At 48.1% G+C, this 26,247-nt stretch overlaps 1 protein-coding gene across 5 annotated transcripts in view; it reads right to left on the minus strand.

The window, feature by feature from the left end:
- EHBP1L1 (EH domain binding protein 1 like 1) overlaps positions 1–25,311 on the minus strand; it is a 59,198-nt gene extending 33,887 nt beyond the window's left edge. Inside the window, exons 1-6 of one of the 5 annotated variants that reach the window (XM_061606588.1) lie at positions 24,774–25,311; positions 5,365–5,422; positions 5,076–5,171; positions 3,707–3,760; positions 1,579–1,757; positions 377–531 (exon numbers count right to left, since the gene is read on the minus strand). In XM_061606588.1, coding sequence (XP_061462572.1) covers positions 377–531; positions 1,579–1,757; positions 3,707–3,760; positions 5,076–5,171; positions 5,365–5,422; positions 24,774–24,877 — 646 coding nt within the window. In that variant the 5' untranslated portion in view covers positions 24,878–25,311. The remainder of the gene's footprint in view (positions 1–376; positions 532–1,578; positions 1,758–3,706; positions 3,761–5,075; positions 5,172–5,364; positions 5,423–24,773) is intronic. The other 4 variants (XM_061606584.1, XM_061606585.1, XM_061606587.1 and 1 more) reach the window with 4 other exon arrangements.
- Positions 25,312–26,247: the final 936 nt, after the last annotated feature.

Genomic DNA, 26,247 nt, shown 5'->3' on the forward strand with positions numbered 1-26,247 from the left:
TCCACAAGAGCCAACTAAAAACACACTGCAAGACCTCCGTGGATCTGCAAGCTAATTATTTACAAGTCAGCCTTGGGAAAACCGGCGCTGGTAGACCAAAACAAAGCTCCCCTCATGGCCTCAGCTCACCTGCAAGCTAACTGAAATGCATTCTGACAAAACCCAAGAAGCCAGATGGCTCCGATTCAAGCTCTTGCAAGAAACGGCTAATCTCTGGTTTCACCACAGGTGAAAGCAATCAGGACTGGGATGAGGGTGGAGGTGGCAACTCTGAAGATCAAAGTTCTAATCTCCCTTTTCTGTTGACCGGAAGGGGTCTGTTGGGCTAGGCCCCCGACATTTGAGGCTTCTGGCAAGGAAGAGTCCCCCCCCACACCTTTAGGAGGCACCCCCTGGCTGGCACCATCCTCTTGGCGGCTCTGTTTTGGGGCGTCCTCAGACTCCTCCTCACTATCAGCGAAGTCATCCAGGTTGCCAATGTCAGAGGGCTTGACGCTCATCAGGCTGGCCAGACTCTGCATGTCTTCATCCCTGGGAGGGGGAAAGGGTCAGGGGAATGTCACAAGCAGGCAGCTGCCTTCTAATCCTCTCACATCCACCCATGACAGAACATTTTTGGTCGAAAGCGATTCCCTGCTCCCTTAGCGATGGATGCCTATCCAATTATTGTCAATCCTACTACAGGAATGGAGGAAGCGGCTTCCAGCTGAGTCAGACTGCTTGTTCATCTAGCTGAGCATAGTCTACTCTGACTGGCAGCAGCCCTCCACAGTTCCTAAGTGCCTTTCCCATCACCTATGACCCACTCCTTTTTTCCCCTCCACCTCGAGGTGCTCGGGATTGAATCCGGGACCAGTGGCATAGTGGCAAATTCAGAAGTGCAGGGTCCCTTTATGATAGTCACAACCATGCTCCCTCAAAGCCAGGCCCCCTTTTCCACTTTCCCTCTTCTCCCTGTCGCCTTGCAAGTCCACACTCCGCTACAACAGCATGAAAGAGGGGGAGCAGTGTTAGCTACTGAGAAGAGTCTTCTCGATGGCTGACTCACTACCTTTCACTCCGATTGGCTCCAATCAGCATGGAAGGACAAGGAAGTATGTTGTTAGCCAAGTGAGAAGACTCTTTGCAGAGGCTAACACATTCCCTTTTCATGCTGATTGGCTCATACAAAAGGGACCTGGATGGGACCCTGCTCCCAGAAAAGTAACAGGTCTACGACCCTCCTGCAGCCCCAGACTACGCCCCTGCCTGGGACCATCGCCATTCAAAGCAGGCACTCCACCACTTAGCAATGGCTCCTAACAGGACGCCAAGTCCATCCAACCCAATATTGCCTGCTCTGGCTGGTGGCAACTCTCCAGGGTCTGTGGAAGAGTCTCTCCTATGTCCTTTTAATCTGTTCCTTTCAACTGGAGATGCCACTGGGGACTGCAGCTGGGACCTTCTATGTGCTCTGCCAGCAGTCTGTGCGGTCCTTTCCCCAAAGGATGCGGGGGATTCCAGGCTAGTCTCTTTTTTAAAAGGGGGGGAGGTTCTCCCATCGTGACACCCCCTCCCCCCCAAAAGGGCAGCACTCACGTGGCTTTCCCTTCACGCAGGAACACGCAAGAAAGCGTCAGCTGGAGCGTGGCCGCCACCACCTTCACTGACCGTGGCTTCAGCTTCAGCTTCAGGTCCACCTGGGTGGGCGTGGGGCTGGCAAAGCGCTTGAGGTTCACGTCCACCGAAGCCAGGACCTTCCGCTGCCCCTTCGATTCCTGGAGGGAGGGTCAACCGTATGGTTATGCTGGCTGGTTTTTATTTGTATTTTTGATCGCTTCTTGCATTTCTTTTGCATTTTATTGTATTACAACTTGAATTCCATAGAATAAAATAGAAGGGACAAAAAGGCAATTAGAAATCAGTATGAATATTGAATGAATGAACTGTTTTATTACGGTCACAGACCAGATATTAAAAAGAAAACAGCAACAAAGATTAAAACATTTAAAAAACAATACCACCGAAATTCCTACAATCCATGAATAATTCTTTAAAAAGCAGACTGACAGCATTTTTTCCTAATTTGCATAGTAGTGAGGAGAAACTTTGCAACATTAGTGGTGACATGAGATGACACAGCGCTTAAACAAAACGACACCAGGTTGGCAGGATTACTCCTAGGCAAAGCAGTTAGCAGGGGAAAAATTAACTGAATTCTAAATTCATTGTACAACACAGGATAAAAGGACATGTTCTACGGATTCCGTTACACCAGCTCCGCAGCGACATGTACGTTCACTAACTGGAATCTTATTAAAGCGGCCTTTTAACTATGCTGAAGGCAGCACGTTAAATCGGGCGAGAGTAAATGCTCTCCTATATTTTGGAATGGTCAATAAGAGCATTGCTGTTGATTAGTAGGGAGCAGAATTTGTGTGCTGCAAGTCTATATCTATTAATATGAATATTTAATACGGGCACACTGTGGACCACCTGGACGAAGCTCACGGGCCACCGTTTGGGAACCCCTGGTCTAGTTTCTCCACACACATACTTGCACACCCCTCCGTCCTGGCAAGCCAGAGCCGTGATCAGAGTTCAAGGACACGTTTCAGCCAGTCAGAGCTTCTTGGGGTGCCAAGCAGGGTCACTATGGGAGGGGGAAGAGTGCCACAGGCCACATACAGAGGCCTGGAGGGCTGAATTTGACCCCCGGGTCTGACGTTCCCCAAACCCTGCTTTAAAGCATCTTCTCTGGCTTTCTCAGCTCAAACGCCAGAGGGGGCGTAGAAACATAAAACTGTAGAGATTCAGAGGCCCCTGGAGATCATCATCACCATCATCATTAATAATAATAATAATAAAAAAATATTTATTTATTTATTATTTTATTTGTACCCCGCCCTTTCTCCCAGCAGGAGCCCAGGGCGTCAAACAAAGTGCTAAAAACACTTTAAAACATCATAGAAACAGATCTTAAAATACATTAAAAAACAGCGTTAAAAACATTTTAAAAAAAACAACTTTAAAAAAGGGTTAAAAACATTATTAAAAAACATATTAAGCAATTCTAACACAGACGCAGACTGGGATAGGTCTCAACCTAAAAGGCTTGTTGAAATTATTATTATTATTATTATTATTATTATTATTATTATTATTATTATTATTATTATTATTATTGTTGTTGTTGTTGTTGTTGTTGTTGTTGTTGTTGTTGTTGTTGTTGTTGTTATTGTTATTATTGTTATTGTTATTATTATTATCTGTAAACTGCTTAGAGGTTTTGTTACAAACAAGCAGTATATAAATCTTGTTAAATAAATCTAGTCCAATCCCGTTTACTGCAGGAATCTTGCATTTAACTTGCAAGATTCATGGACGCCTCGGCTCATAAGCCACTGCAGGGGCTGAGGCTGGCATGGCAGCAAGGTAACAATCTCAGAGCCACAAATCTGTGAAACTATCGAGACCCTGCTTTGCAGCCGGGGCCGAGGGCATCACTCCCAAGATTAAAAGCACAGAGAAGCGATGCTCTCCGTCTTTTCCTTTTTCAGGACTTGGCCGATACAGGCCTGTCAGGCCAGGCCAGGGGCGTATCTGCCAAGAACCGATGCTCATGGCTTTAGGCAAAGGCCTGGATCCCCCGTCTCCTCCCCGTCCTTTGCCTCAGCCCGCCAAGATCTAGTTTGAGCCTCGTGGAAACCAGTTCGCTTCTACATACATTTTCAATCACGAAGGTCCAGTCTTTGTCTTCATATTCCTCTATGTGGGGGTCCTGGAAAAGCAAGAAGAAACAGGTCAGCCGGTGGGTCTGAACGTGCCACGCGCAGGGCTCCAATCTGATCACCGGCACCCTCCAGTTTGGGAGACAGGACTTTGCAAACTGTCTTACAGGAGATGAGGCTCTTTTTGTCCTCCTAGCCCAGTATTGCTTGCTCTGATTGGCAGCAGCTCTGCAGGCAGAGAAGGGCCTTCCCCATCCCCTGCTACTTCAGGGGAAGTTTTTTCTTTCAAACCAGAGGACCACATTCCCTCCTGGGCAACCTTGGGGGATGGGGGAACATGCCAGTGGTGGGCAGGGCCCAGAGGGAAGAATGGAAGGAACAGGACAAAAATTGACGTTTTACCTTTGCACAGTAAGCTAGTTTCACTCTCTCTCCCACACACACCCCTCTAGCCTCCTTGCAGACCAGCAAAAGGCATTATGAAAGACCCCTTCAACCCAGGCAGTGATGGGTATGTCCTGGGAAGGAGCAGCGTGGCTGAGAAGGAGGAACATACATAAATGCATGCATGTATTTGTGTACATACATAAATAAACAATGAAGAAATGCATTGAATAATAATGAATGGTGCTTTTTTTTGTAAAAACTGAGGTGCTGGTACTCATATTTTTATAAATATGGGTGTCAGCAAAAAGTGGCTGCCACAGGCAATAAATAAAAAAGAGGTTTCCATATGAGATCTGCAAGTCTGTCCAAATATAGACTCAGGACTACATATAGCACAGCTAGATATTCAGGGGTGCAGTCATCCAGGGCCACAGAGCATTGCAGACACATTACTTTATTTATGTATGAGCCAATCAGCATGAAAAGGGAGAGCGTTAGCCACTGAAAAGAGTCCTTGTCCTTTTGTGCTGACTGGAGCCAACCAGAGTGAAAGGAGATGAGTCAGTCGCTGAGAAGACTCTTCTCAGTAACTAACATACAGCCTTCCTTTTCATGCTGATTGGCTCCAAGGGACGTCGGACGTCTGCTGTAGCAGAGTGTGGAGTCGCGAGATGAGAGAGAGAGCAAGGGAGATGGAAAGTGGAATGGGGGGGGGAATGGCTGTGAGAGGGTGGGGCAAGACCATCATGAAGGGACCCTGCACTTCTGAATTTGCCCACTGTATACATTTACTGTGTGCGTGCATGCATGCATGGAAGCTGGACAGACCCTAAGATTTCCTTGAAGGGCATCTTGCCCCAGCCCCTCATTCTAGCCAAGGACTGGCCAACAGATTGTGGCATGGGTCCTCCTCCTATTAAGGCCCTGTTTGTGTGCAACAGGGCCCACAACAGTCTCCGAGCCCCACGGCTGCCATACCCGGTAGAGGGTCACCATAATGTCCACATTCTCAGGTACCATCCAGACCACGGTGCCCCGGTAGGGGTTCTTGATCCCTGGCTGCCAGCCGTGAGCCTGCAGACGGAACAGCATAGAAATACTTGCTAAAGCATCAGTTGGTGGCATGCAGAGATGTGGCTTCTGCCTGGGCTCGGACCCAACAGCGCAGCCTTCCCCAACCCAGTGCCCTCTGGATGTTCTGGGCTACAATAGGCTCCCTGAATGGAGATCAGCCGCTGATCCCTTGGGAGTTGAGAAACTTACACACCTTGGAGCAGATTCGGCGGTTCCTTCGGGTCCAGACCACAACCAGCTTGTCCGGCTGCCTGGTGTGGGGAAGAGAAAATGAATTCAGAAACAAGGAAATCAAAGCAAAGCAAAACGAAGAGGCAAACTTCAGCTCAGGAAATGGAAGTCGCCGAGCAACTCTCTGCACCGTTAACACAGTGCAGGTCCCAAGATTCTTGGGGGAAGCCATGGCCACTGAGAGCGTATGATGGTGCTTTAAATGTGGAGTGCAGACAGGGCTGTAAGGAGAACAGGCGGCGAAGCACCAAATCGTCCCCAGCCATCACCAGCATCCTCCTGGTTGGCACAGCTTTCTCCTGAAACCCAAGTTACACAGAAGCCAGACATGCCGGGGGGGGGGGGCTGTCAAGAAATGAAGCATTGGGTGGCATTCAACGCCAGTCCTACTCAGAGTAGACCCAATGGAATTAATAAACCTAAGTTAGCCATGACTATTATTATGATTGTCTTTATTTATACCCCGCCCTTTTTCCAAACTGGAACTCAAGGCGGCTTCCAGATAAAAATAAGTACACATCATATAAAACATATAAACATATAAAATCAGCATTAAAACAGGATTAAACTATTATGATGTTAAAACCAATTAGATATACACTTAAAATACTGCAACCCAGTTTAGGAGCATACAGGCAAAACAATAACATACAGCACCCTCTTCAATCACTACCCTTAAAGCCTTCAGTTCCAAAGGCCCGCCGGAAGAAAAAAGTCTTCAGCTGTCGGCGGAAGGATTGCACAGAGGAATTAACTTCAGTAGATGTGTAGGGCTAGCATGGAATACCACCCAATATTTTTTTTGGAGGGGGGGAGGAGGGGTTAGTACTCACAGCACAGTCCCTTGCGTGCCTATGCAGAAATAAGTTCCGCTACGTTCAATGGGACTTATTCATAAGGACTGCAGCCTTAACAATAATTTTATATCCTAATATTTATTAACGCAAGACATTTCTGTGCCACGTCCCATGTCAAGTGTCGAGGCGATGTACAATAATATTAAGGCACAGGAAGAAAACACAACTGAAAAAACAGGGAAGAGCTTAAAATTATAATACACTGAGTGCCAGCGAAGGCTTGCGAGCTCTATCCACCCTAAGATCTTCACGTTCCCAGAGGCTTCATCCCTTGCAGCAAAAGCATCATCTTATAAAAGCCTAACCAATTTAGTATGGTGTAAGCTTGCGTGGACTCAAGCCCACGCTCCCAGATGCACGATCTTCAAAGCGTCATAGCTCAGAGAGCTTCTGCTTTGCATGCTGACTGTCCCAGCTTCAATCCCCATAGGCACCTCCAGATAGGGTTGGTAACGCCCCCTATCTGAAATCCTGGATTGCTGCTGCCAGACAATGTAGATAGACCAAGGGTCTGGCTTAGCATAAGGCCGCTGCCTGTGTTCCCAAGAAGCTCCAAGGAGCAGATCATCTTCACACGCTTGTTGTGAGGACAGAACGACCTCTTTGCGGGTGCGGAAGTGGATCCTGACAGTTGGGTGGGGCGGGACATGTGGACAGGTAGCAGCAGCCATAATATTCTGGGGCAGCAGAGAGGACAAAAAGGAGCACTTCCTCATTTCCCTTTCCGGAGAGGGCTTTCAAATTTGAGAAGTTCTGGGGCCATACTGTAACGTCAACTCCCGTGCAGCGCAGGGGTTATTTCAGGGAGCAACTTTATCTTCCCCTTCCCAGGCTCCCTGGGCGCGGCTCTGATCCTCCTCGGAGCGGGGCCAGGTCGCACCCAGCAGCACACCCGCATGTGTCAAAAGAGGCCGGCCCCTGATGCCCTCCAGGCTTCATCGAGGTGTCCTATCTGCTTCTCCAGCCCAACCTCCATTGCCCTTTCACATCCTGATCCTCTGGAGAAGACCCAGGAGTCCTGACTCTCACCCTCTCCACTCTCCCCCCCCAATCTCCAACAAAGCTATCCCCACCTGAAGTTCTGGATCAAAGCCGGCTTAACCCAAGAGTCTCCCTCCATCCCTGACTCGGAATAGGACCCAGGAGTCCTGGCTTCCTCTTTGCCAGGGAGAACGTGCGAAGATCCCAACGCGTGTTCTAAGGGCACATTGATGCGGTGCCCTGCTAAGGATGGACCTGGGCAGTGCCTGGATGGGAAGAGTGACGGGGGGGGGTAATTAAACCCACAAGCCCCACCTCTAGGCTCACACCAAACTTAGTCGAAACAAGACCTCCCATCTAAAAGGGCCTTCACAAAATGTTCAAGGGGCTGGTGCCCCTCTGCTCCCCCCCCCCGTAATTCGAGCAGGAGATGAGACTACCTGAGAGAGCCTCATGCAAAGCACCTTTGAACTCCACAGAAGGGAGGTGGGATGTCAAGGTGAATATGTAAGACTGCAGGGCTGGCACAGAACAACCCTGGCTCTGCCCGCCGCCTGCCCTAATTACTCGACAGTGCTTTGTTTAAGGTGGCTCCATGTTAGTGGGGCAGTGGAATCCGCTCGGGGGGGTTTCGTTTCAGTGCTGAGCACCTTGAACTGCTCCTTGAAAGTTCAGGCTGGAACCTGGACCGGATTCCACCACCCCACTGACATAGAGCCACCAGCCACCACCGGTTTAGCAGAAAGCAAGAGGTGCCGGTTCTCAAGCCTGCCTGAAAAGAACAAATGGGTGACGCTACAGCCTTGCACACCAATCCCAGGTGTCTCAGGTGGACTGCAGCCACTCTGTGCCAAAGGACGTGTACTCTGTACATGCTCAGAGACGCATCCCACAGAGCCCCCTGCTGCTACTGGTACCCCCCCACCACAATCAGCAATTCAGAAGTCATGGTGACTCAGATCCTGAAGGCAATATACAGCCATCGTGACTAGTGGCACTGACAGCCTTTATCTTCCATGAATTGGCTTTATCCACCTTCAAAGCCATTCAAGCTAGCAGACATCACCTTATCTTAGAGCAGTGAATTCCACAGAGTAATTATAAATAGCATGAAAAATACTTGGTCTGCCCTGAATCTACTGCAAATCTGGGTAACCCAAAATTCTAAACATAAATGTAAATGTACTGCCTTCAAGTCGATTCCGACTTATGGCGACCCTATGAATAGGATTTTCATGAGGCTGAGAGGCAGTGACTGGCCCAAGGTCGCCCAGTGAGCTTCATGGCTACGTGGGGATTTGAACACCTTAACCACGACACCACACTGGCTTTACCCAAAATTCTAGTTGTTGGTTGTCTTTTTATTTTGTTCCCTACCCTGCGATAATTCTTTCTCAAATGGGGTGAACAAATCTGTACACACGATTCCAACTGAGGCTGCACCACAGACTTGTATGGCAGCACTATGATAAGGGGAGTTTTGCTTTCAAACCCTTTCCTAGTGATCCCCAACATGGAATTCGCCTTTTCCCCATAGCTGCCATACTCTGGATAGATATTTCCATCAAAGGGTGTAGCTCAGGGGTAGGGCTCCTGCCTTGCATGTAGAAGGTCCTAGGTTCAATCCCTGCCCTCTCCAAATAGGGCCTGAAACCTTGGAGAGCCGCTGCCCATCAGAGCAGGCAACACTGAGCGGATGGGCTAGTGGGTCTGACTCAGTATACGGCAGCTTCTGATGTTCATTTTTTCCTGGCCAGTCATCTCCAGCTCAGACCTCATCATCGTTTCTGGAGATGTTTTGCCCTGATTTTATTTATTTATTTATTTAATTTGTATCCCGCCCTTCCTCCCAGCAGGAGCCCAGGGCGGCAAACAAAGCACTAAAACACTTTAAAACATCATAAAAACAGATCTTAAAATACATTAAAACAAAACAGCATTAAAAACATTTAAAAAAACACCTTAAAAAGGGTTAAAAACATTATTAAAAAACATATTAAACAATTCTAACACAGACGCAGACTGGGATAGGTCTCAACTTAAAAGGCCTTGTTGAAAGAGGAAAGTCTTCAAAAGGCGCCAAAAAGATAACAGAGATGGCGCCTGCCTAATGTTCAAGGGGAGGGAATTCCACAGGGTAGGTGCCGCCACACTAAAGGTCCGTTTCCTATATTGTGCAGAGCGAACCTCTTGATAAGATGGTATCTGCAGGAGGCCCTCACCTGCAGAGCGCAGTGGTCAACTGGGCATATTGTGATGAGAACCACTTCACATTTGGCATTTCCCATTTTGTTACCTGTTGGCCCAGTTGGGAGAGATCCTTCTAGAACAGGGGAACCTCAGGCCTGGCTCTCTATTTGGCCCTTAGAACGCATGCGTGCGTGCATGCGTGTAAACTAACCTACGCTTACTGTGGCCCTCAGAAGGTTGCTCAGAAGGGAATGTGGCCCTTGGGCTGAAACAAGGTCCATCAAGTCCTACCCCCTACTCAATGCAGGAATCAAAGCATCCCCAAGAGGTGGCTGTCCAGCTGCCTCTTGAAGGCCTCCAGTGTTGGAGAGCCCACCACCTCCCTAGGTCATTGGATCCATTGCTATACCACTCTAACAATCAGCAAGTTTTTCCTGATGTTCAACCGAAATCTGGCTTTCTGTAACTTGAGCCAATTATTCTGGGATGATCAAGAAGAGATCCTGGCCTTCCTCTGTGTGATAGAGTGATGCATTTTCAACATCCTGAATAATTTGGTGTTATCTGCAAACTTGATCACCTCACTGCTCATCCCAATTTCTTTAAAAATGTAAATGGACTGCCTTCAAGTCGATCCCGACTTATGGCAACCCTATGAATAAGGTTTTCATGGTAAGCGGTATTCGGAGGTGGTTTACCATTGCCTCCCTCTGAGGCTGAGAGGCAGTGACTAGCCCAAGGTCACCCAATGAGCTTCATGGCTGTGTGAGGATTCGAACCCTGGTCTCCCAGGTCCAACACTCTATCCACTACGCTACCTAATTTATCAACAAGTTAAAAAGCACCAGCCCCAATACAGATGCTGGGGGGGGGGCACTTAAATCTCTTCATTGTTAGAAGGGTCCATTTGTTCCTACGCTCTGCTTCCTGTACTTTAACCAGTGATTGATCCATAAAAAGACTTATCCTTTCATCCCACGACAGCAGAGCTTACTCGAGGGTTGTTAGTGAGAGTCTGTATCAAAAGTCTACAACGTCTAATGGGATCACTCCTACCGACATGCTTACTGTTGATCTGAAAGAACTCCAAAGATTAGAGAGGCCGAGTTTCCCGTTGCGGAGGCCGTGCTGACTCTTCCTCAGCAAGGTTTTTTCTCTCTCTCTCTATTCTTAATGCTTTGACCTTTAATAATACACCCAATGGGTGTGATGTTAACTACTTTCAAATGCTCTGGTTAGAGCAGCCTTTCCCAACCAGTGTGCCTCCAGATGTTGTTGGACCACAACTCCCATCAGCCTCAGCCAGCATTGCGCATGGTCAGGAAAGATGGGAATTGTAGTCCAGCTAGTTAGAGGCTAGTTTTAGTGACAAGACACACATTTTTATCAGGAGATCAGCAGCTTCACAGAGTTGTTTAAGAACTTTTTGGTGGATTTGACCTGGTGATCTGTTATTTGCAATCAGACCCTGGAACTTCATATCTTGTCACCTCGACTTTAGCCACCTCTTCAGACACCGTCCCTGGAGCAATCAGTAAAGGCAAAGATATCCATCCTACATTTTCCCCAGCAAACACAGATGCAAATAATTCATGAAGCTTCTCGGGATTTTCCTGCCCCCTTTCAACTGTGCTTACATTTTAAAGCTTCCAGGCACCGTTCGTTGCATTTTATTGCCAGTGACCTCCATCATGTACAATCTCCACGGCCCCCCCATACACACGTACCCATCCTTCACACTAACAGTGAAGTCATCTTTGAGTGCATATTGTTATGTAGCCAAAAACAGCAACATCCTCGCACAAGAGGGGGATATCAGTAGGTTATGGAGTACCCCAGGCATGCAGACATACAAAAACAAAACACTTCAGGAAAAAAGCCCTAAAGGGGGAAAGAACCCCCAAACAGCCCAGAACTGTACATGCTCAGTGGTCGCGGAATGAGACTATTGGGTGGGGGGATGGAAAGGAGTGTCCTGGAAGAGGGCATGGCAGGAACCCTGAATTCACTGCTCTAAGATAAAGTGATGTCTGCTAGCTTGAATGGCTTTGAAGGTGGATAAAGCCAATTCATGGAAGATAAAGGCTGTCAGTGCCACTAGTCGCGATGGCTGTATATTGCCTTCAGGATCTGAGTCACCATGACTTCTGAATTGCTGGTTGCAGGGGGGGGGTACCAGTAGCAGCAGGGGGCTCTGTGGGATGCGTCTCTGAGCATGTACAGAGTGCACGTCCTTTGGCACAGAGTGGCTGCAGTCCACCCGAGACACCGGGGATTGGTGTGCAACCAAGGTAACACTCCGGCTGTGTACAATGCTACTCATTGAAAGTGTATGACTTCCCCAAACAATCCCGGGAACTGCAGCTTGTTAAGGGTGTTGGGAATTCTAGGGAATGTTTTTTGGTGTATTTCTTGCACTCAGCGTTGTATGCAGTGTTTATACTATATGTTGTTAATAAAAAGGATGTTTTGTTCAGTTATTATTTGTATTTTATCGATTGCGGGTTTTTTTATATCTGCTGTTTTAAGGTCCTTTAACTTAGGTCGTGCACCGCTTCCAGTTTTATTTAAATATAAACGGTATATAAATGGTCTAAATAAATAAATAAAAAGTCTAGCTCTGTGAGGGGTAAACTACAGTTCCCAGGATTCTCTGGGAGCGAATCATGTGCTTTAAATGTATGCTGTGTATGCAGACGAAATGGATTCTAGTCCAGGAAAGGCTTGGACTATAATAAATGTATTAAGTCTTTAAGGTGCTACAAGGCTCTTCACATCTGCCCTCCCTAGCCAGTTTCCTGCTATTATAGGATTAGGGGGGTTGGTTTGGATGATGTCTGTGAGTACCCTCCAAGCCTGTCATTCTGAGACAGAGTTTGCAGTAAAGGACCTGGCTGAACTGGTCAAGCCAGTTTCTTTATTAAGCTAATGGGTCTGGCCAAGTCTGTCAAGTACCTGAGCTGCATGTCAAAAGACTTGGTCAACACCAAATCTGTTGCCACAGGAACAACTGGGGTAGGCTTCCCCCCTCCCCCAAATCGCAGGGCCAGGAGGTAGACTGTGTGTGAGTGAGTCTGATGTGAAGCTGGAAGATGGAAAGACACGAGAGAGGCTTGCTGTCTGTGCTGAATCCAAGGCTCCGGCTTTAGGGACTCCTCTAGAAACCAAACGGGGAAGCAAGATATGCTGGAGTGTTCATGCTGTGAGCCACTCTATGCTCAGGTTGTATATCTGTGTAAATAAAACCATATATACTAAAGACATCATTGTCTCCAGTGACCATCATTCCAAAGAAACAGAACACTGGGTAAGCGCTGGAACCCATGGAAGTCTCTTGCCGCTGGGAAACTGGGGTACGTTCAACACTGCTTTCAATGCATATAAAGACCTCCTGGAGCATCCACGATGCCACCTTATTCCCCAACACCCCCTCGTTCCACAGCCTTCACCAAGAACAAAGGGTCACTTTTACAAAGAGCGGTACAGCAAGACAATGAATAAATCGCCCAGCTTGGAGCAGGGAACAGCAAGCATCTTGTCCAACATCCCGAAAAGCATCCAGTTCAGTCTGCCTCTGCAGCCACACTGTCACAAGATCCCACACTGTCCCTGTCACAAGCATTTCATTTCTAATGAGACGGGTGCTGGGGCTTAAAGCCTGCCTGGCAGTCCAGATGCACAGAGCAGGCGTGGGGGAGGGGATCTCTTTCAGCCCAAGGGCCATATTCCTTTCTGTGGAACCTTCCAAAAACCACATGCCAGTGGTAGGCAGTTCCAGAGGCAATAATGGGTGGAGCAAGCAAGCAAGAGGCATTATAAGAGTTCAAGGATGTGTTCCTCAACAGGGCAGGTGAGGGGTGTGAATGAGGAGTAGGTATGGCCTGGGGAAGAGTTCCAAGGGCCATGTAGAAAGGCTTGAGGGCCACATTCAGCCCCCAAGCCTGAGGCGCCCCACCTCTAATGTAGGGGATGGAGGGCAGGTGAGAGAGCAAAGGTTGCTCTCGAGGAAGCAGAAAGACATGCTGCACATGCTCAGAGACCCTACTGCTGCTGCTGCTGCTGGACTGACTTCAAGTCGATTCCAACTTATGGCGACCCTACCAATGGGGTTTTCATGGTGAATGATATTCAGAGGGGGTTTACCATTGCCTTCCTCTGAGGCTGAGAGGCAATGACAGGCCCAAGGTCACCCAGGGAGCTTCATGGCTGTGTGGGGATTCGAACCCTGGTCTCCCAGGTCATAGTCCAGCACCTTAACCACTACACCACACTGACCCTACTGCTATGCCTTTAAATTTCCCAGAACTGTGTCCAGGCTAAACCACCAAGGTTATTCCTATGAATTATGCAGTCACCAAACTTGGCTTGCAACACTTGTACAGACAGGCAGCTGCGTAAGCAAAGCCTCAGGGCTCTCGACATTTTTGATGATGGCGTAAGCCTTCACAGCCCACAGCCCGCTTTGTTAGCCTTGATACCTCGGTGAGGTTGTGGGTTTTGTTTAAATGCCTTTGAAGGCAGCGGGACAGGCAGCTCTCACCCACAGGCCAAATCCAACAGGAAGTTCTCCGTCTCAAATCCTGCCGAAATTAAGAAGCCAAAACGGCACAGGCCAAAATAACCAAGCTGGTTCCGAGAGGTTACTCTCAGTTAATGGACCCTTTTTGTGTGTGTCTGGAAATCTAGAGAAATGGGGAGAGACGTGGGCTGTGTGGGACCCATGCGCCCACATGGTATGTGTGGGTCAGACACTATGGATAATCACCTCCCAACATGGCTAGAAGCTCCATCAGTGGGGCGTGTTTTCCAAAAAAACATTCAACTGGAAACGTTTTCTGCTGGCCTTAAATTGATTGGGATCTGATTATGTTTATTTGACTTTTACTTAGTATAGGAGGGGGGGAAAGTATGCCATATTGATTTTATGTGCCGTATCAACAGCTCAGAAGTTTTTCCTAATAGCCAAAAGTAGTTGAACTGGATTGTTTGGGATTCCATAATGTGCTCCTGTAGCAGATTAAAAAAAATAAAAATAAAACATTTTATTGTTGTTCAAAACAAATGCAAAATGGAAAAATACAATCCAGGCAATCAGGAGTATAAAGAACAGTATAAGTTCAGTAAGACCCTCCGTGGCGCAGAGAGGCAAGCGGCGGTAACGCAGCCGAAGCTCTGCTCACGGCCGGAGTTCGATTCCAACGGAAGGAGGAAGTCAAATCTCCGAGGTCCACTCAGCCTTCCATCCATCCGTGGTCGGTAAAATGAGTACCCGGCATACGCTGGGGGGTAAAGAAAGGCCGGGGACGGAACTGGCAATCCCACCCCATATATACGGCCTGCCTAGTAAACGTCGCAAGACGTCACCCTAAGAGTCGGAAACGACTCGCACTACAAGTGCGGGGACACCTTTACCTTTACAAGTTCAGTAAAAGAATGACTCACTGCAGCAGATTTACTCAGCAGCAAGCCCTACTATATTTAATGGAAATTCCTCCCCAGAAAATCAGTGTAAGATTGCAGCGCTATACATGTCTACTCAGAAGTAAGTGTCATTGAGTTCAGTGGGACTTAACCCCGGGTTAGCAAGTGGAGGACTGCAGTCTAGTATGGTTTCAACGTTGTATTCAAACAAATTAAAACCTTTACTTGGAAATTATTGGAAATGGAATACTCAAGGTATCTTAAAGATATGACACAAGACTAGCACAAGTCTCCCGTGTGTAATTTAGATTGGGGGGGGCAATGAAGACTATTAACATATTAATTTTAACATGCTTGAAGGTCTGTATGTATGCTTCCTGGGGACAGACACCTGAAAAAATTAATGTTAACTTTGATTTTAGATTCAGCTGCTAACACATCCAATTCTAGCCCCCCCACGCTGACTCGTACTGTATTCACTCACTCACCCATAGCTTAGTGCAAACTAAGGGAGGAGATCCTCTTGTGCCGCTGCACTACTCGGGTTAAGCCATGGCTTGGCTAAGTTTGTCATCCGAACATGGCCTTGTGGCTAGTCTCAGTCCAAGAAAATTGCGAGCTGTAGCCAAGGTTTGTTCTATGGCTTACCACTCATCATTTGTTTGGGGGGAACAAGCCAGGAGCCCAGGTTCGGATGATTGCTAAGTCAAACCATGGCTTAGCTCACAACAGGACCGGAGGAGATGTGAAGACCTAGGAAAAAAACTGGGGAAATTGAGAAAAAAACAGGGGGAAAATATTTTTCCTATTTTTTCAGGTTTCCCCCCTAGGCCTTCACATCTCTAAAGAAGCAAACCAGCTGCATCTCCCGCGCACTCAGACGAAGCCATGGTTTGGTTATAGTGTTTTGTCCAAACCATGCCATAACCTTACAAACCATTATTGCTTTTGAAACAAAGCTTCTCTAAAAAGGAAATATTTCTGCAGAAACAGAGGTCCCACCCCATATTACTGGGCATCACACTGTAAGCTTAGACTGAACGTACTATAGCACGGGTAGGGGAGCCTTTGGCCCTCCAGATGTTGCTGGATTTCAACTCCCGTCATTCTTTATCATTGGCCAGGTCTGATGAGAGTTGAAGTTCAACAACATTGGGACGTTGAATTGATTTGTATCTTTATTTGAAAAAGCACTGTATATTGCCATTATTTTATGTTAACCTTATAATAAGAAACAACATCTGGAGGGCCACAAGTTTCCCTGTATTACAGCACGGGCTCCTGCGTTCCCCAACCCCAAAAAAAGCCCTATCCACTGTATGCATATTTTTAATCCTGTTGATGAGACTGACGCTCTGATCTCCAGCTTCATCTTAATAGCTTCTTTCACTCTTCTGGGCTAATGGCCAAAGGCTAATTTTAGCCCGTGGGGGCTAGTAGTGGTAAATCTGCTGCAGGTGCTGGGTTAAATCTGGGCACTGTACAGAAACCCAATATACCCATCAGCCATCCTTCTGTTCGTCACAGAACAGCCTGGCAGCACTTTCACCCCAGGAACAGAACTCAGAGCAAGAGGATAAAGATTAGCCATGGGGGAGGACTTAGACAGAGGTTCCTCTTGAAAATGAGGGGTCAGATGTCAAGCCATTGTGGAACTTGACCCCTAAGTTCAGGGCTGGCACCAGACTACAGTGGGCCGCCAGGAGCTTAAATAGGCCAGGCCACATCAGCCCACTGTGCACACCTGCCTGCCGTCACCCAAGACTGAGGAAGCATGTCATGCTGGGTGATGGCAAGCATGTGCGCGCATCACACTGACTCAGCGACACAGAAAGTGGCAAGGCTAACCTGCACCAACAGCAGAGTGTGTACGATCTGCGCCAGCATCAGGTTGCAGGGCACACTGACAGTGCAGATCGCATCGTGGGAGTTACACCTGGCCAGTCCCACCCACAGGGGCCCTGAGCCAGAGCCCAACCAGGCCACCTACTGGCGCTGGGCCTGCCTAAGTTCCAGTGTATAGGGACCCAATTGAAGCTACATGGGAGGAGAAGGAAATAGGGCAAAGCAGCACTCTGGACATGCCCACAAGCACTCTTGTTCATTAACACTCCTTTTTGCATTTCATAGCTGTAATATTATTATTTATTTAACAAAATGTATATACTCCTTGATTGTAAGAAAATCCTGAAGCGGTTTGTTGAACTCTGGCACTAGGAAACAGGACCTCAACCAAACCTTCCCCACCGGTAGCCGATAATCAGGGATGATGGGAGTTGTCCTCTGGATGCTTTGGACTAGAACTCCCACCATCCCCAGCCAGCACAGCTATTTTGGACTACAACATCCATCAGACTCAGCTTTGTACTGTCAACTTTAGATAATTAAGTTCATATTTAGATCATTTCTGTAGTGGATCAGGATGTCACGTGGATCACAGAATCATAGAGTTGGAAGGGGCCTCTAAGGCCATCAAGTCCAACCCCCTGCTCAATGCAGGAATCCAAATCAAAGCATTCCCGACAGATGGGGGTCCAGCTGCCTCTTGAATGCCTCCAGTGTCGGACAGCCCACCACCTTCCTCGGTCACTGGTTCCATTGTCATATGGCTCTAACAGCTAGGAAGTTTTCCCTCATGTTCAGCTGAAATCTGGCTTCCTGCAACTTGAGCCCATTATTCCGTGTCCTGCGCTCTGGGACGATCGAGAAGAGATCCCAGCCCTCCTCTATGTGACAACCTTTCATGTACTTGAAGAGTGCTATCATATCTCCCCTCAGTCTTCTCTTTTCAAGACTGAACATGCCCAGTTCTTTCAGTCTCTCCTCACAGGGCTTTGTTTCCAGTCCCCTGGTCATCGGATGTTTTGTCTAATTTCTCCCCACCCCAGGTCTGCCAATAACCAGGGACTAAACTCTACTTAGCCTTCCCCAACCTGGTGTAGTCCAACAACATCTGGAGAACAACCGCCATCATCCCCGATGATCGGCCACGACGCCTGGCCCCGATGGGAGTTGGAGCCCCAACAACATCTGTAGGGCTGCCAGTTTCCTGTCCCTGTTCTAAAAGGAGGGCACTGTTAAGAGCTGGGGGTTCCTTTAGAACCCCAGAACTTATTTCGGTGCAACCCCATCAGGCGTGGAGAAATAATCAGGGCTGTGGAGTCGGAGTCGGGAGCAATTTTGGGTGCAGTCAGAGTCGGTAGAAATGTACCGACTCTGACTTCCAAATAAATTTTGATTGACAAGAAGCAATTTTGGGTGGAGTCTGAGTCGGACAGTGGAAAATAGAGGAGTCAGAGCCGGAGTTGAAGGTTTGGCATACTGACTTCACAGCCCTGGAAATAATGGGTGCTCCTGAACATGTGCAGACTTCCTGGTTCTTCACCACTCAACTGTAAGACGCTCCCTCACAAGTGGAATTGAAGGAAACACTCTCAGCCTGGCTGAAGAAAATTTAAGCCCAATACAGTGCAGCCGCCTGTTCCCCCCCTTTTCTCCCTGCCCCCACCCTTTGCACTGTCTGGGAAGGATAGGCCACATCTTGCCAAGTCATAGCAACAAGGGTGGGGCTGAGGACCAGCAAAAACCCTGGAAAAAACTTGAGCTCTGAGCAGAGCTTGGAAAAGTTACTTTTTAAAACTACAACTCCCATCAGCCCTAGCCAGCATGACCACTGGATTGGGCTGATGGGAGTTGTAGTTCAAAAAAGTAACTTTTCCAAGCTCTGGCTCTGAGGAAGGAGAGAGCTTAGAGGTCAGGAGGGGAGACCCGATGACCCCACAGGGCGGCCAGCATTGGCTCCCACTGGGCCCAGGTTCCCCTTCCCCACTCCCACCCTAGAGACACCACAGCCTCACCCCCTTCCTATTTTTCACAGTACTCCAGCTCCTAGCTGCTCCCCCCCCAGGTTCCACCCTGCCTCTTCCATTTTTAGCTCTGCAATGACTAAATATTTATCATTTTCCGAGGCCCTTATAAGGCCTCTGCCATGTCACAATGGGGGGAGAGAAGACGGAGAGAGACTCCGCTGTGTCCTTATTTGCCCGCTTCTCCACAAAAGCACTCGGACTGCAGTTCCCAAAGTCTAGGAAATTGGCTTTTCAACCAGTGGAGGGTTTTTTTTTGGGGGGGGGATATATCTCCCCAAGGTATTTTGGTCCCCCACAACACCCACACCTGTTGCAGCTTCTGCAGTTCTGCAAAGGAACTGGGGTGGGGGAGGCACCCCGTTCCGCTGCATGCTACAGCACTTGTCCCAGAAGAAAATGCTTGGATTGCTTGTGTTACCAGGTCAATTCCCTGTTCCCCCCCAAAAAAAATCAAATTCCCCATTCCCACCCACTCTGCTCCTTTCCTGCTGAACAGTTCACCTCAGTACTAGAAAGACAGAGAGAAGGGAAGGTGTGTCCTGTCCCCTCCCAAAACCCCACAGGGACTCCTCTCTGCCCCATGACTTCCCATCTACAGGGGCTCTACTTTTTTCAAGTGCCAGGGCTCCACCTGAAAGCAGGAGCAGAGTCACAGTGAGCCTCACTGGGCCATGTACAGAGTGCATTTCTTAGGTTACTTAGAAATGAGTGGTCTCAGGCCAATCCCTCCTTACGTATCTGAGATTAAAGGGCAGAGCTGCTGACCTCTAGCATCTTAACCCCCCGTTTAAAATAAAAAAAGAACATATATTAAGCCAGCCTTCCTCAACCTGGTGCCCTCCAGATGTTTTGGACTATAACTCTCATCAGCCCCAGTCAGCATGTCCATTTTGGACTACAATTCCCATCAGCCCCAGCCAGGACATGCTAGCACATTTCAACAGAGAACATCAGAAATTGCCCCTTCATCTCTAATGCTCTCCTCTTCCCTCTATTACTCCAAAAGCAGGCTTCAAGTCCACTGTATGCCGGGACTCAACCTGCGAACATGCCAAGCGATAGAGAAGAAAGTGACCCACAGCATGTGCAGAGTGCACTCCCATCTGAGATCAACACAGCAAGGTTTCCAGGTGGGCTTGAGGCATCCAGTGTGTTTCTTACGAGGTCCCTGCAGCTTGAAAATATGACACCAGCACTTCCCCTCCACCTCCAACGGAACCCCAGAGTCAGACACCGCAGGGCAGGATGGCAAAAGCAGCTGACTTTTCCTGTCCTCATGGTTCTGAACAAAGCACCAGTGTAAATAAGAACCTTTTTCAAAAATGAAATAAAATTACAGCATCCCAAAGAGGTGTTGAAGATCAGGAATAGGACAGACGCTTTCCTGAAGCTTACAATCAAAAAGACACAACACAAAAGTAAAATAAAGGACAGCCAGTGTGGTGTAGTGGTTAGAGTGTTGGACTACGACCTGGGAGACCGGGGTTCGAATCCCCACAGAGCCACGAAGCTCACTGGGTGACCTTGGGCCAGTCACTGCCTGTCAGCCTCAGAGGGAGGCAATGGGAACCCCCCTCTGAATACCCCTTACCATGAAAACCCTATTCATAGGGTCACCATAAGTCAGAATCGACTTGAAGGCAGTCCATTTCCAAAAATAAAAAGCAAACTCAGCCACTAGTTCTTCATGGTTCATCATCCAGGAAGCTGCCTTATCCCAAGTCAGACCCTTGGTCTGTGTAGCTCAGAATTATCCACACTGACTGGGGTCTCAGACAGGAATCATTAAACAGTTCTATCGGGAACAACAGATGGAGGATGGAGGGCCCAGGCTGGCCCAGAAAGCGTCATTCCTAATCGCCTGTGGACAGAAAAAAATCAACCCTAGGCGTCTAAGTGAGGAAGTCAGGCCCAGTTCTGTTACCCCTTCCATTTGGGCTACGAATTGACCAATGCAAAGATACTTGCAGGCTAGCAATATTTTGTTTCGATGGCTGACTCATTCACCAGGCACCCACCTGGTGACCTTAGCACAGCACAGCAATCTGCTCCTCAAACAGGACCCTCACCAGGTCCCCCCCAAAGCGTCTGAAATGACATATTCCAACAGAAGAGGCCATTTCTCCACCAGACATAACCTATCCTAGGCTGGCAAAGCCAAAACCAAAAGAGACGACTGGCTAGCTAGAAAGACTGCAGCAGTTTATTCCTAGGTTTGCCCAGAGTGCAAGAAAGACAAGCTTCCATCCTCTCCTGTGTGGGAGTTATAGGAGCAGGAACTCCTCCAGAGACATCATCTGTACTCTGTCCCCTTGCATTTGGACCAAGGGCTCCCCTGCCCTTTACATACCCCCTTGTAAAGTAAACAACAGGAGCGGGGGACCTTTCTCGGCTCAAGGGCCGCATTCCTTACTAGGCAACCTTCCGAGGGCCACATGCCAGTGGTGGGTGGGGCCAGGGGCAAAAGTGGGCGGAGAAACAAATTTCCTCCTTATCTTTGTGCAGCAGGCTAATTTCTACACACATCCCTCTCTGTCCTCTATCCAGGGAAACAACAGGCATTTTAAGAGTTGAAAGACACATTCCAGCCAGGCAAAAGCACTCAGAAGGGGTGGCCTGAGGAGAGTCCCAAGGGCCAGACAGAGAGGCCTGGAGGGCCACCTTTGTCCCCTGGCGTGCAAGGTTCTCTCTCTTTCATTTTCCCAGTTCACCAGTCCTAACACAACGGCTGGCGGCTATCCTAATTTTTTCCTGACGTGCCACGATAGAGCAAACCATGCTTCTGCAGCTCCCAGGCTGGAGTACTGCAACTCATTCTCTGCATGGGTCTGCCCTTGAAGACAGGGCGGCAGCATCAACAGGCGCAGAATGCAGTTCCCCACCTTCCCGTCAGAGCTACTAGGAGACAAGAGCACACGTCCATCTGTTCTGCGCCGCACCATTCATTTTGCTTCCGAGTTCAGTTCAAGGTGCCTGCATGGACCCTGGAAGCTTTATATAATTCATAAAAATATTTGTCTACTGCTATTCAGAAAAACAATTCAAAACAGTTTCCAGCAATCGCGTACACATATATCTACACACACAAGAAAACCGTGCAGAAATGTAAAATCAGATATCATTCACTACTGCAGAAAGATATCTTCTCCATTGCCTGCCTAAGCCGGGCTTGCATAGGGTAAGACCTTCATACCTTATAGCAGAAACCCACCCTAAATGAGCCTGGTCGGAAACAGAGGCCTACCCGTCAAGCATTCTATTTATTTACTTCCTTTATTACATTTATACTCCAACTTTCCACCAAACGGTGCTCAAGGCAGCTAACAAAGTAAAACTCAAAACACGCAACACCCAGGCTCAGGTTCTACAAGTAGGCTTTTTAAAAAAGCTTCTCCAGGTGCAAATAGAAGCTTATTTTTTTCTTTTAAGCCTAACTGCTGCCGGGGAGGCGGGGGAGGTGAGAAGGGAAGATTCCCATGAGTCACATCTGCCCCACAGGTTCCCTGCCCCATTACAGTCCCAGCTCTAAAATTATAATAGACTTTCCTGCAGATGTTAGAAAATCTGCTTTTTCACTTGAATTTTTTCAGATGGGTTTCAACATCTTTCACTTCTGACAGGCGTTTGGCCAATCTGGATCCGTCTCCGGTTATTTTTAATATGTAGTTTGTTTTTAAATGTGACATTTTTTCCCTCTCCTGTCATTTTTAGGAGTGTATTTTTCCCCCAGCGTTGGAAACCACTCTGAACTACTTGGAAAACACAGCCTGGCAACATTTCAAATAGGTTAAATAAATAAAAACATTATTCCCCTTCGCCTCCATTTGCCACTTCCGGGTGCACAAGCCCTGCCTGCAATCCATGATTATCTTAGTGCCCAATAACAACAAAAGCCCCCCCAACGTTCACCTCATTACACTGCGGAAATGCAAAGTGGTTAAGGGCCTGCTCAGGACCAGTAAGCCCCTGGTGAAAATCTCCCTCTGCCATGAAAAGCCATGATAGCCTTAGGCATGCACTGGAACACAGGAAGGACAGTAGCTCACGGGCAGAGCATCTGCTTTGCACGCAGGCCCCAGGTTCAACTCCTGGCAGCATCTCCAGGTGAGGCTGGGAGAGAGTCCTGTCTGAAGCCCCTGAGAGTCAGTGCAGATAATCTGTGTCTGTGTTGGAATTGCTTTTTAAGATGTTTTAAACTTTTTTCTAAAGAAATTTTTTATATGTTTGAAAGATGTTTTGTTTTAATATATTTTAAAGTCTGGGTTTTTTAATACTTTTTATTCAGTTTTGAAATTTTACATATCTTTTCCATGAAATCAACGTTCAGGTACATTCCACATGCAAGAGTTTTTATCACTTCAATATAAAAACCAAGAAAAAATAAGATACATCATTTCAATTATACCTTAAGAACCTATATCATATTAAATTAACTATTATCTAAATCTTAGTAACTAACACGGCTTGGGACCACAATACCTGATGGAACGCCTTTCCCGACACGAACCCACCCATACACTACGCTCAACATCAAAGGCTCTCCCCTCCAGGTGCCTACTCTGAGGGAAGCTAGGAGAATGGCAACCAAGGGAGAGGGCCTTCTCACTGGTGGCCCCCAAATTATGGAATGACTGTTATGACGAGGTGCGCCTGGCGCCAACACTGTTACCTTTTCGGCGCCAGGTCAAGACTTTCCTCTTCTCCCAGGCGTTTTAGCATGTGTTTTTAAATTGCTTTTTAAAAATGTGTTTTTAAATTTGTATATTTGTTTTTAATGTTTTAACTGTTGTAAACCGCCCAGAGAGCTTCGGCTATGGGAACGTATACAAATGCAATAAATAAATAAACAACTACTAACTTATACTTATTAAATCACTATCTAAACTTTAAAGCCTGTTTTTTTTTAAAAAAATGTTCTAGAGTGTTTTTAGCGTTTCTGTTTGCCACCCTGGGCTCCTAATGGGAGGAAGGGTGGGATATAAATTTAATAATTATTATTATTAATAATAGTAACAACAGCACTGAGCATTAGTCTGACTCAGTATTAGGCAGCTTTCTATGTTCCCAGGAAGTTGCTTTAACAATGAGTCAGACCCACCCCAGGAATGGAGAACATCTGTACACCCCCATCACCGCCACAGGCTCCTGTTGGGCTCTAACTCCCATCAAACCCAACCAGCACGGCTAATGATCAGGGATGATGGGAGTTGTAGTCTAACAGAGTCAGGAGGGCCAGAGTTCCCTTACGGCCGGCCTACCCTGTCTTGGTCTCAAGACAGGCTGTTTCCCAGCTTGGAAATCGCGGCTATCAGCTCTAGGATCTTATTTATTTAAAACTGGATTCCAGGGCTGTGTATGACAGTAAAAGTACAATGCGATAACAGAATATCTGTAACCCAAACAACGTGAGTGGGAAGCAACAAGACACAAGACTATTCAGCAAGATAAGAGGCCGTAAGCATTACTAGACTGAGCTACACTGTCCTTCCCATAAAAACCAACTACGATTCTAGTCCACATGGTTCTGAATAAAGGGCAGATTTAAACAGGGACGTGGGAGGACGTCTTATACAGAAACAGACCATTGGTCCATGTAGCTCAGTGTTGTCCACACTGACTGGCAGCAGCTCTCCAGCGTTGCAGACAACTCTTGTCCAGCCCTACCTGGAGAAGCCTGCGATTGAACATGGGCCTTTTTTTTAAATGCAAAGCATCTCTCTCCTATTCGCCTAAAGCCCTTCCCCTCTCTCTCAACCCCCACAGCTACAACATGGGTTTATTAACAACACTGGCCTACCTTACAAGGTAGTTGTGAAGTTACCGAGCTAGACACGAACTTCGAACGCTTTAGCGTGTTCTGTACATACGAAGCGGGGCTCCGATGCTGCTTTTCCCGGTGCCCCTCTCTCCAACCCCCCACCCCACCCATTCCCCGTGCCTTCCCCGCCCCTATTTCTCCACTTCCCGGTTGCTCCCCGCTTGTGCATTCACACGACCCCGCATCCCCGTCGCTCTCCCCCTAACGTACCCCGCTGCCCCACCCCGCTAGTCACCATTTCTTGGTGCACTCCACCACCAGCTCCTGGTAACAGGCCACGAAATGGAATTTGGCCGCCCGCTTTCCGACGCGCTGGAGCCGCTTCCACACCGAACTCATGGCGGTCCCGTCGGCGTCGGCTGCGGCAGAGGGAGAGTGGCGCGGCGCTTCGCCTTCTTCACAATCACAGCCCCGCGGCGCCCCGCGGCTCTGCCCCCATCCCTCCTTCGCCTTCTTCCCGGACCCCGACGGGGCGAGCAGAGCGGGGCGAGCCTCCTCTTTCTCCTCCGCCCGTCAGTCGCCGAGCCTGGCTCGCAGCCCGCGGAAGCCTCGCCAGGAGGAAGTTGGTGCAAAGCGAGAAAGTTACAGAAGTTGAGCGGGGAGAGGAAGAGAAGGGCGGGGGGGGGAGCTGTGTCTCGGTCCGCTAACGGCAAAGGGCTGCTGTGGGTGTGAGCTCCAGACGGAGGGGGCGGAGCGGGGCAGGCAGAGAAGCAAGCGAGCAACAGCTGACTGCAGCTACCATGAACATCCGTGGTGTGCGCTTGCAAAATAGCTTATCAGGCTCGGTATCTTAGGCTTGCCCCGTTGTTTTTTGCAATTCAAGCAACAACCCCGGCGGAGTGTTTCTGACCATGCACAGAGTGCCTGCTCCCTTCCTCCTCCGCTCCCCGCCAAAGTTTACAAAGGGCTTAAGGATGCTTTCCTATTCTGCCAAGGAAGAAATCCTGACTTAGGAATTAGTGCCTCTGAGCATATGCAGAGAGTGTCTGCCCCTCAGATGGGTCCCTCCTCTCTTTTTTTAAAAGCACCATCTTATATGAACAGAAAAAAATATATAATTAAAACACTCTATACTTTTCTTGCTGGATTCTTTTTCTTCTTCTCTCTGTCTCTCTCTTCCTCTGCTCCCCATTGTCCCCAGACTATATTCTCCTGCCTTGGCCATTAGCCAGGAGGAGGAAATCCTGGCCAGCTGGCTACCTTGCTCTGCTTCCCCCTGGTCTCAGCAACTGGGTAGTCAGTCAATAACAAAGCCAGCCGGAAGGGCTCAGCCCCAGGAACATGTGGAGGAGTAAATAATGAAGGGATGGGTGCCTCTGAACATGTACAAGGTGTGTGTCTTTTGCTTGCCACTAAAGGATCCCTTCCATCAAGGGTTAGGGGGCTCCGTGCAGAAGGGGTTGACCTCCAGCCAGGGGCTGGCTGCTTCCGAATATTTATTTATTTATTTATTTATTTATTATTACAACATTTATTTCCCATCTGTCCCCCAAGGTGACATACAGATTTCTCTTTTTCCATTTTGTCTTCATAACAACCCTGAGAGGTAGGCTAAGCTGAGAGATAGGCTGCCCAGCGAGCTTCATGGCTGAGAGAGGATTTGAAGCCCGACCAACGTTCAAACCACTACACCACACTGCCACATGCACCCATTTTTCTCCTCACTGCTGGGGCTGCTGTTCTACAGGCTTCCAGTTCCACCAGACTTA

The sequence above is a fragment of the Rhineura floridana genome, chromosome 22 (assembly GCF_030035675.1).
Source record: "Rhineura floridana isolate rRhiFlo1 chromosome 22, rRhiFlo1.hap2, whole genome shotgun sequence".
Taxonomy (NCBI): Eukaryota; Metazoa; Chordata; class Lepidosauria; order Squamata; family Rhineuridae; genus Rhineura; species Rhineura floridana.